General features: G+C 36.8%; 1 protein-coding gene and 1 non-coding gene across 2 annotated transcripts; both read left to right on the top strand.

Annotated features, from left to right (window-relative positions):
* Nucleotides 1-1,921: 1,921 nt before the first annotated feature.
* Nucleotides 1,922-11,088, top strand: LOC103995776 (origin of replication complex subunit 1-like). The gene is made up of 17 exons (XM_065122931.1): nucleotides 1,922-2,691; nucleotides 2,856-2,991; nucleotides 3,705-3,857; nucleotides 3,955-4,083; nucleotides 4,159-4,310; nucleotides 4,388-4,487; nucleotides 4,640-4,762; nucleotides 4,844-5,005; nucleotides 5,150-5,207; nucleotides 5,303-5,481; nucleotides 6,366-6,498; nucleotides 6,767-6,837; nucleotides 7,025-7,120; nucleotides 7,936-8,012; nucleotides 8,557-8,640; nucleotides 9,957-10,102; nucleotides 10,563-11,088. Exons 1-16 carry the CDS (start codon nucleotides 2,006-2,008, stop codon nucleotides 10,018-10,020), a joined length of 2,403 nt encoding a protein of 800 aa, XP_064979003.1. The 5' UTR covers nucleotides 1,922-2,005; the 3' UTR covers nucleotides 10,021-10,102; nucleotides 10,563-11,088.
* LOC135621364 (small nucleolar RNA snoR28) lies at nucleotides 3,765-3,842 on the top strand. The gene has a single exon (XR_010490527.1). It is a non-coding gene; the product is annotated as a small nucleolar RNA snoR28 (small nucleolar RNA).
* Nucleotides 11,089-11,180: the final 92 nt, after the last annotated feature.

The raw sequence follows: 11,180 nt of genomic DNA, 5'->3' as shown, positions 1-11,180 counted from the left end.
AGTGTCAGGAGCTCAAATTTTATGACTTTTGTGCAGTGCCAAAGAGACCAACTTTTCACTTATTGGCCAAGGAATTGGACCAGATGAGACCAACTTCTCTTTTATCAATTCATTTGGGTGGAAGATCATATGGCAGAGAACAGCCATGACAAGATGGCTCACCAGTGATCATGAATGGCTTACATAGCATGCATTCAAGCATGCAATATTAGACTCATGTGTGAAGCCTGCAATTTTTAGGTACTGAAAGATGTGGGATCAAAAAGTCTATACATCCTTGCTAAGTTCTTGCTTTTCAACTGGGACAGTACTCAAGTGTGATTAGGAAACTTTTGCATGCTTTTGGTTACAACCTCTGGTTTAACATGCACACCACTGTTTGAGTTCATGGAAACCTACAACAGCCTACTCCTCCAGTTTCAACCAAGGAGGAGGCAGCAAAAGAAGCTACAGCCACAGCCAAGAAGAAAGAAGGAGGACAAGTAGGAGATGGTGATGGCAGGAAGGAAGCAGTTACTACAACAAAAAGAACAACTGCTGTAAAAGAAACAGAAAGAGTAGCAGAAGAAGAAGAAGAAGAAGAAGGTGATGGGGAAGCAGCTGCAAAAGAAACAGAAAGAGAAGAGGAGGAAGAAGATGAAGATGATGAGGTAGCAGCTGCATCAAAATTACATAAAAGATAAAGAAAAAAAGAGTTTAATTAAATCAAACTTGTAACTTAGCAAGTTAAGCTTTTAGATTGCATCAATGTTCAATGGTGGGGTCAAAGCATGGTAAGAAAGGTGTGGTCATTCATGGTTGGAGTTCATCAAGGCCTTTACTACCCCAATCATCAACTCATCAAAGCTTCTGACTGTCAAAACTTCATATTTACCTCTGTATTTGAGTTGAACTGATGTTCATAAACTCTTCTGGATGACAACCAAATTAAATGTATTCTTAATCTTACACAACCATGATGAAAGAAATTTCCTTTTTTCAATATTACACACACACACACATATATATATATATATATATATATATATATATACATATATATACATATATATCTTTAACTTAAAAAAAATCATATTTACCTCTCTGTATTTGAGTTGAACCGATGATGTATATGGTTTTGCACACACACACTTATATATCCCTTTTAATTTATTTTAGAAAAATCATACATATTTACCAATCTAGATTTAAGTTGAACTGATGTATATAGTTAGTTTTGATCGATTATAATTAAATTTTAATATCCAATTTGATCACAGTAGACATTTCACATGTGTAACCAATAACCTATATATAATGAAGTGTGTTTGCCAATGTATCCTAGAGATGCTCAAGTGTCATCTTGATATACCATATTAACATGATATCAACTAATTATGCTATAAAGCCAACATCAATATTTTCGTATTGAACTAACTAAACTAAATTATAGCTCTTTATAAGTATTTTTTTATTAAGTAAATTAAATTATCATAAAAGATATCGTTGAATGTATTTCACGCGTACTCCTTTGCATGAACGAGGACTCAAATGAAATATGAGCATCAAGAGATACCGAATATATTTCATGTATAATTTTTTTTTTAGGAATGAAGACTTATGGTCCGCATTCGAAGAACTTTTTCTCTTCTCAAGTGTCAGCATTCTAAGAATGGATTCGGATGCTGAGTTGATAAAAATATTATGATAGTAATAATATTAAAATTTTAAAATATTTATATAATTAAATTTGGTTAGATGTTAATGAGGTTTGTATACGTGAATGATCCTACCATTATTTGGAAAGGTAATATGTTAATTCCACGTTTGGCGAACCTTTTCATTTTCCATCCTCCCGAAACGACTCCATCGCAGAAACCATCACGGGAAACGGCTACCTGGGAAACCGTTTCTCTCTTTCACGGTGTTTTGAAACCTCTTCTCCTCTCACCTCTGACCGCCAAAACAAAGCCCTAAAAGGCCCGCACTCTCACTCTCCCTCGCGATCTCATCGACGACGGCGGCAATGGACGCCACCCCACGAAAACCTAAGCCCAGATCTACTCCCTCGAGGTCCAAACCCTCGCCGCTCGTCCCTCCGACGCCGGAATCCGCCACCCCGCGCCGCTCCCTCCGCCTGCACCGCTCCGCTTCCGGCCTCGCATCACCTCTCACCCCCGGCCCGGCTGCAGGCCGCCTCGACATACCCAGATCTGCCCGCAAGGCCAAGCGGTCGCTGCAGATCGACGAGGCGCCGCTTACCGAGCCGCCCTCCGCGTTCTCCCCTGTCACCCCGGAATCGAAGAGGAGGAGACGATCCCAGCCCTCCAGAGCTTCGAACGGGCGGGTGTACTACAAGAAGGTGGTGTACGACGGCGGAGAGTTTGAGGTGGGGGACGATGTGTACGTGAAGAGGAAGGAGGCGCCGGAGTCCGCCGATGACGACCCGGAGGTGGAGGAGTGCCGGATTTGCTTCCGGACAGGCAGGAGAGTGATGATCGAGTGCGATGATTGCTTGGGGGGGTTCCATCTCGTGTGCTTGGAACCGCCGCTAAGAAAGATCCCGGAGGGGGACTGGATCTGTGGGTTCTGCCAGGCGCGGAAGATGGGTATAGACGTGGAGCTGCCGAAACCTCCCGAGGGGAGGAAAATGAGGAGGACTGCCAAGGAGAAGCTTCTTTCTAGTGATTTGTGGGCTGCTCGAATCGAGAGGTAGTGCCTGATACCAGGGGACTACATATGTGTTTCGTTGTTGGTTCTAAAGTTACCATTGATGCCTTGAACATTATCTTCTAAGGTCCATCTTGTGTTTAAACTGCTATTTAGTGCTTGTCAAATTAAGTGATAGCATTCTGTTTTTTGTGAGATTTGAGCAGCTTGTGGAGAGAACCAGATGGTACTTATTGGCTAAAATGTCGGTGGTACATAATTCCCGAAGAGACTGCAGTTGGGAGGCAGCCACATAACCTGCGGAGGGAACTATACCGTACAAATGATTTAGGTGATATTGAGGTATAAAATGCTACTCCTCTGCCCTTTCTTTCTTTTGATATCTTGCCTGGTTAATGCTATTGCGGCTTCCTTCAGTTGGGTCCATCTCTATATTCCTGATGAAATCTAAAATGAATACATACGCATAGCGCTAGCTAGAAAAGAGATTTTTCAATAACCCAAAATGGAAATCCATTGACAAACTAAAAATGACTCACAATCTCTTATCTATTCTGAATTGCAACAAGATTTCTAAGGACCACCCCAAACAATCATACTTAATTAAATCTATCGATTCCTTCTGCCATATTAGAATGATTTTTTGGCTTCGAAATCAACTCAATTTCTAGTGGCTTTTGACTAGGGGGCAAAATGATCGGGTGGAATGTCATATCCAGTTAATAAACCAAAATTTATGAGTGATTGAATGCCAGTATCAAAAGTAAATTACGATCAAATCAAGCCCAATTTTGCAATGTAGAACAAGAATAATATTGGCGTTCTACAAAGTTGGAGATGCTACCTGGACTCAATATACTTGATCCTAGTCAAATCACTAGTTGTTCTGCACTTGAGCCCCAAAAATTCCACCATGTTAACTTATGTAATATTTTATCATTTTTTAAACAATCATGTTTTCTTTTCAATATGTATTTTGGATGATAAATCTTCTTATGACATGCATTAATTACTATTTGTTTGTTCTAAGGACCTGAAACTCTGGTTGTCTGCAGATCGAGTCTGTCCTTCGGCATTGCTATGTTATGAGTCCAAACAACTATAAAGAAGCCAGCAATGAGGGAGATGATGTATTTTATTGTGAATATGAGTATGACATTCACTGGCACAACTTCAAGCGTCTAACAGATATTGATGATGCCATTGAGGTATGCTTGATCTTGGAATAAAGTAGACATTTTGGAGAAAACTTGACTGTTATTAGCATGTACGAAGCTTGAGCTTCTTTTATTTATCTCATGTTAGAATGACAAAGGAGTTGAAAGTGATGAAGATTGGAAAATTTCCAAGGATCCTGATACAGATGAAGATTCGGAGTGTGAAGAACTTGCTAGGGTGAACCATTCTGCTCATAGGAGACATGAGTCAGCAGCTGTATGTTTTTTTTCAAATTTACCCTAACTGTTTCGGGATACTATTCAGATGATTTACTCTATATTTATCTTTCAGAACATACGCAAGGGAAGGACATTTGGTCTTCAAAAGATTGGTATAAAAAGAATTCCTGAACATGCACGATGCGCTAAGCAGACTGATTTGGAGAAGGCCAAAGCCATGTTGCTTCTAGCAACTTTGCCCAAATCACTTCCTTGCAGGACTAAGTAATCATGATCTGATTAATTTGCACTTGTTTTAACGCCATTTTTAGGCTAATTATAATTTGGAGTTTATGTATCAGAGAAATGGAAGAGATAACTGCATTCATCAGAGGTGCTATTTCTGATGATCATTGTTCAGGACGCTGCCTTTATATTCATGGTGTTCCAGGAACTGGCAAGGTAGGCAGTTTGACTTAATGGCTTTCGCATTCTGTTAATTTTGTTTAGTTTGCCAAAAGTAGATGGTCCAACTGTTGATTTTGTTTTTCAGTGCCTTGATAATCCATATAAATCTAATTGTTTTTTGACACTTGACATGCATCAAACTGCAGACTATGTCTGTACTTGCGGCAATGAGAAATCTGAGGTCAGAGGTCGATGCACGAACTGTGAGGCCCTATACCTTTGTAGATATTAATGGTCTGAAACTAGCTTCTCCAGAGAATATTTACAAAGTATGGTTTAGCTTTTCTTCTAGCCATTTGATCTTATTGTACGATCTTGATCATTAAACTAAACATGCCCGTTAAGTTCAGGTAATCTATGAAGCACTAAGTGGTTACAGGGTTGGATGGAAAACTGCTCTTCATCTTTTGAATGAACGTTTTTCCAAGGGTGGTGGAGTCAGCAACAATGAGCATCGACCTTGTGTTTTGCTTATAGATGAGCTTGATCTTCTTTTGACTAGAAACCAATCGGTAACTCTTGCTATTGATGTATCTATTTCTTCTTAACATCACAAAGATTGATATTGGATGAAGAAGAAGCCTTTTAGTATTCTTTTTAAGTTAATTTGGTTCATAGATAGTGTATTAAAACTTTAAATTATATCTTTTACACAGGTTTTGTATAACATTCTTGATTGGCCTACTAAACCACAATCAAAGCTCGTTGTGATAGGTATCAAATGGTCATTCTTCTTTCTTTGCTTTTATTTGATTTTCATCTCAATTAATTTTATGAATGCATATTTTCTTTTGATAAATTATATTCAGGAATAGCAAACACTATGGATCTTCCTGAAAAGTTATTGCCACGCATTTCAAGCAGAATGGGGATTCAGCGGCTATGTTTTGGGCCTTATAGTTATCAACAATTACAAGAAATCATTTCTAGCCGTCTTAAAGGCCTTGATGCATTTGAGGAACAAGCTGTTGAGTTTGCTTCCAGGAAGGTAATCTCATGACCATCATACACCATTTGGAGGTCTTATTAGTCAGAAATTTACTTAAAAATCAATGCTTGGATTTATGGGTTCACGACTGATGCTAGTAGTCACATGTCTGACGGCATGGTGTTGACATGGGGTTCTTTGATGTACCAAGCAACCATTTTCTAGGCACATTCCTTTTTTGCCAGTATGCATCCACTCAACAATAACCAGAGTATTGGAAGTATGGAATTTTGAGCACACTCATTATGTGGACACTGATCAGTACATTGATTGCTGCATTTTATACTATAGAACAATGCATTCCATTCATGCATTAGCTAATTAAGAACAAAAATAAAGCATGATGTGACTTTGTGGAAGATTAAGATCCATGCTTATGCAACCTTACTAACTTTACATCATCTGTTATGACCTAGCATAATCTTGATCCTTCCATGTTTGGGCTGACGGTAAGAAAACACTGGAGCTTGAGGGTTGGGTTAGGATGCCAACCGCTACCTATAACTTCTGTCAGATCTTATAAGCATAGATCTTATTCGATTTCATTATAGATTTTGTAGTTGCTAAGCTATCATGATGGATGTTGTTTATGCTTTTCCAGTCCATCATATAACCTTTAACATTTCTCTAGATTTGGGAGTAATAAGCCTAAAAGGGGTAAGTCCTAATTTTTACTTCATCGAGATACATTCATTTGTATGTCATGAACGTAAGCCGAAGCATCAAATGACAATGAGGTAAAGAATGTGTTATTCATTAATGTGTGAGTGCTTTAGACTAAAATAATGCATCTAGTGATATCATTGCATCCAAGTTAAGTTCTGCAGTTGCTTAATATTCACACTTTTGTTATATGTGATGCATAACATTTCGTATACAATCAGGTTGCAGCTATGTCAGGCGATGCTAGACGGGCACTGGAGATATGTAGGCGGGCAGCTGAAATAGCAGATTATCAATTCAAGCAATCACCGTTGTGCAAACAGCCATCAGAATCTGTTGATGGTTCTTTTGAAGGTACTTAGAGAAGTAGGCATTGAATTTTCTGCAAATAAAAAATGAAGAAGTATCTCATCTTAAAAAATTCGTACGTCAGTATCTAATTAGTGCTTTATTGTATGTAATTTTCAAAACATGGTTATATTTAGTGTGTCTATTGTCTGGTTGAAACCACTTGGATACTTAAATGTTTTGTTGTTTTTTTGTTAACACTTCAATTTTCAAAATCTCAGACATTTATCGTTCACATATATCTTAGTTTGAGCTTCATTGGGTTTACATTCAGGAAAACGGCTTGTTGGTATGGCTGATATAGAGGCTGCCATACATGAAGTGTTTCAGGCACCACATATTCAAGTAAGTCAAAAATTCTGATGATTGAACATATATTTTCCTCTTAGTCACAGCTATGGTTTTAAATGGTAATGGGTGGATATTAATTTGACTTGACATGAATGTGCCCAAGAATAATATTCAGGATTCAAATAGTTTATTGCTGTAAGTCATGATACCATTTTAAATCTGATATTTATCCGCCTCACAGATAATGAAAACTGCTTCAAGACTCGGCAAAATTTTCTTGGTGGCTATGGTCTATGAACTTTATAGAAGTGGATTGGGTGAAACAAACTTTGAAAAGGTCTGTCTTTTTCCGTTTGTTTTGTGTTAAGATGAAATAACCTCTATATTTTAATTAACATGATCTTAACATCTCAAGAGTACTAGTTATATATCCATGTTTACCCTGTGGCAGCGAATATTATTGAATTATTCTTTCACGTGAATGGTTTTTTAATAATGTTGTCTTTCTGTGTGAAAATCGGTTGATATATTCATGGTTACCCTGTGATAGTGAATGATGTAGCAGTTCTGGATATTCTATTAAATTGAACTAACCTTCCACAGATCATATGTAGAGTGTGATCTATGACGAAGATGCACATTATTCCATTCATTTTTACTCCTGTTTGCTCTTTTTTATTGGTGCTTTTATAAGGTTTAATTTTGTGGATCTAGTTATTGATGAGATCATTGCATTGAAAATTTATTTATTTTTTGACTTTTTATTCTATATCTTTATTTGTATTAGAACTTTATATCTTCTTGATAAACAGTGTGGTCTGCTAATACTGATGAGCGATGAATAAGATGTATGTTTTTCATATGTGCAGCACTAGTTAATAACTTAATATCTAGCAAGTCGACTGCTTTCAGTAGTTTGCAAGCACAAGGTGTTTTATCCGATGTTTTCATTTAGTGCACCATCTTTTGTAAAAGCATGTTTAGAATCCAATTGCAGTTCATCTTATAATAGAGAAGCAGATCGTGCATCTTCTGCTTTATATTCCTTTTTTTTGCTTTCTAATGTGTATTATACCGTTAAGTATTTGCCTTGAGCTATTCTTTCTGCTTGCAGTTTATGCTTTAGCCTTATACAGTATCTCTTTGCTGCAGTTGGCTACCACTGTTGCATCTTTGTGCACGAGCAATAAGGAAGCATCACCTGGATGGGATACACTCCTAAAAGTTGGGTAAGGATTAATCAAAATTTTGCATATGTAGCTAGCTTCCTAATCTTTGCCCAAATAATTTGCATGCTATTAGTGCAGAAAGATTGTATTGAAACATTGAAAGTGGAAAATGATAGAGAAAACATAACACATGCCACAACAGACTGCTAATTCTACAAAAGATACTGTCAATGAAAGTGCTGCTTATTTCTGTAGGAAAATATTAGAAGTTAATATTTGAATCTTCACTTTTAGAACTGCATATCTGTCATTTCGCACCTGTTGAAGTTAAAATCTGATTCTCATACAAGTTATGATTATTTGAGTCATTCATTGAAAGGAGAGTTGTGCAAAATAATGCCAAGTGCTAGGCCGCTTATATAAGCTTTTCTGATCTGGAACATTAGAAGACAAAATGTGGAACTATGATGTGAAGATTGCTAATAATTTCAGTTGTTGTATTATGGTTATGCTAGCTATATCAGGTACTTGTTCATGTTGCTTTGTGGACCTGCTCATTTATCTAGAAAGTTAATATTCCAAGTTCTGCTGGATCTTATTGCAGTTGCAAGCTTGGTGAGAGTAGAATAATACTTTGTGAGGAAGGCACAAAGCATAGGTTGCAAAAATTGCAGCTCAACTTCCCAAGGTTAGCTTCTGTTGCTTGGAAATTTTGGTTTGTTTTTAGGATAAAATTATATAGATATTGTTTTGCAGAACATTGAATGAGTTTTGAGGGAGGCTGGTCTTTGGCCTACATGTTACCCTCATTTTTTTATAGTTAAGCTTCCTTCACGTGGTTGGACCAAATATTGATACAGAAGTTGCAAGTCATCTTGCTGGCTACGAAGATGGCTTTGTCTGTTCTATACAGCAAAAATTGTATGCAATTTTGGATGAAAATTGGTTGACTGCAAGATTGCTTATGGCATCATAAGATTGGGCATGTTAGCTCAATTGACAGTTTTAGAATTTATGCGAAATTAAACCTAGCATGTAATTCACCTGCCAGTATTCCTACAATGCCATTGTCAGATTTTTATCTTGTGAAGCACACAGTTCTTGAAATATTAGATGATCTTACATAAGAACTCCTAAGGATACTAATAGAGGGTAATAACCAAAGGAAAGGTTGTGATGGATAATGACAGTGATGAGCATCAAGTTTTTCAATGGTATTTAATGCCTACATGATCATCTGATTATAAATTTCGTGCTCTCTTATGTTGGAGCTGATTGGATCGATCAATTTACGGATCCAAAACCAGCTATTTAAACCTCCATTTCCATGTTCTTTACTACTACCATTTTTTTGTCTTCGTTTAGTTGTTAACATATTTGATGAAGATGGTGATGAAGATGATGCTGATGCCCTTGAAATTTATAGGACTGTAAATGGTATAATGCTTGTTTTATGTTCGGTAAATGTAACTTATAAGAAAGATCTTTTTAATACAACTAGGACAGTAATATCTTTGTTATAAGCACTTTATAAATCATTGATGTAATTGTCATAAATTTGGTACTCAAGGTTTTGTCTGTTTATTGATTTTAGTTTGGTTGTACATACACGTGAAAATGTTTTACTGCTGCCACTTGATCTTTGTATATAAAGTTTTGGACTTCCAAAATTAGTGTGCATCATGGGAAGTTTCCAATGTCTATCATTTAACAATTCTGTAATGACACCAATACCCCTTGAAACAACCAGCTATGACCTTTGGATATTAGACTATCAGCTATATTCTCGTTTCCTTCTGCCTTATTATCTTTGATTTGACCCAGGGTCAAGCATAGAGCTTCAGAGACTTGTATTAATTTGTATGAAAAAAAAAATTACACTTGCTACTTTCTTCAGCATCATTCTTTTGGGAAATGTAGTAGAGTTATTTGGTTAAGAGCACCAAGCGGCTTGATGCATTTAAAAACTGATATAATACTTGTTCTATTTTTTTTTTATGGCAGTGATGATGTCGCTTTTGCCTTGAAAGATTGCTCAGAACTTCCTTGGTTGTCGAAGTATTTATAAATTATTACTCTGGAAAGAAGATGAGGTGCTACTCGGTTCCACTATTCATTCCCAAAAGTCTGGGCTCTTCTTTTTATTAAATGTAAGCTATATTGGTTTTAAAATTTTATGTTACGATCTTAGAATTTAACTTTTGCAGAACACAATTCCTGAATGCTTTATTTCTCAACATATAGTGATACTTTCTTGAAGTACCTTCTGATGTTGGTTGTAAAGTATATTTAATGTATACTTGTGAAGAGGGATCAAACATTAAAAAAGAAAAATCAACCATTTGGTGATGCAGAAGATGGATATTTTGATGTTGCTAGTATTGAGCATTAAATTTTGCTTATTGGTCTGAAATCAACAAAAACAGGATTTGGAACCTCAGGGAGTAAGGCTCCAGCAGTTGTATTAACTTCTGGTAGTTTAGACTAGCGGCATTTGTTTCATCCATTGGTGATTGTATACTGTAGTTAAATCCTTGCTGGGTTTCATTAATGTTGTAATCATCGAGTGATGAGATGATCTGCAGTGCTTATATCCCCTTTGTCTTGCAGGTTGTGCTGATGTGGAAGATGCTGGATGGAGGTCGACACTTGACGAAGCTGCTATGACTTGGTTACATGGATGAGGGAAATCTAAGAGCTGTTTGAAAAACTCGTTCTAATTTCCATGCATCCCAAGAAATGCATATAGCAGAATCAAATGCCCCATTCTGAAAGGTGGAATATGTTCCCTCGGCCCCACCTTGGTTTAGAAGAAATAATTTTTACGAAATGTGGATCACCTGTTATTGGGTTTCGTGCTGCTAATCAATATCAACATAAGGCTTACCCAAAATTTCCAATGCTGAGGTAAACAATCAGAATTTGACATCTAAAGTCTAAATTTGGTTGTAAGCAAAATATTTTCCAGATTATTTGATCCATTAATGCTTTAAGGTGTGTTATTATTAGTAACTTGAAGATTTCTAGTCTCCACTTCATGTATATCTCTACGCTGCGATGGTATTTGCCACCCTCTCAGGTCCGCGTGACCCGTTACTAGAATCTGTTGTGCAGAATTTGGAACTGGCATTTACAAGCGATCTCAGTTTCGTTTTGAATCAGAATTATTTTTTTTTTTAAAAAAATTATATTCTCAAATTAGTTGTTTATTTAATTGTTGGAAGAGTA

This window comes from Musa acuminata, chromosome BXJ2-8 (assembly GCF_036884655.1).
Source record: "Musa acuminata AAA Group cultivar baxijiao chromosome BXJ2-8, Cavendish_Baxijiao_AAA, whole genome shotgun sequence".
Lineage (NCBI taxonomy): Eukaryota > Viridiplantae > Streptophyta > Magnoliopsida > Zingiberales > Musaceae > Musa > Musa acuminata.
The sequence above is the reverse complement of the archived record's forward strand: the minus strand, read 5'-3'. Positions and strand labels throughout refer to the sequence as shown.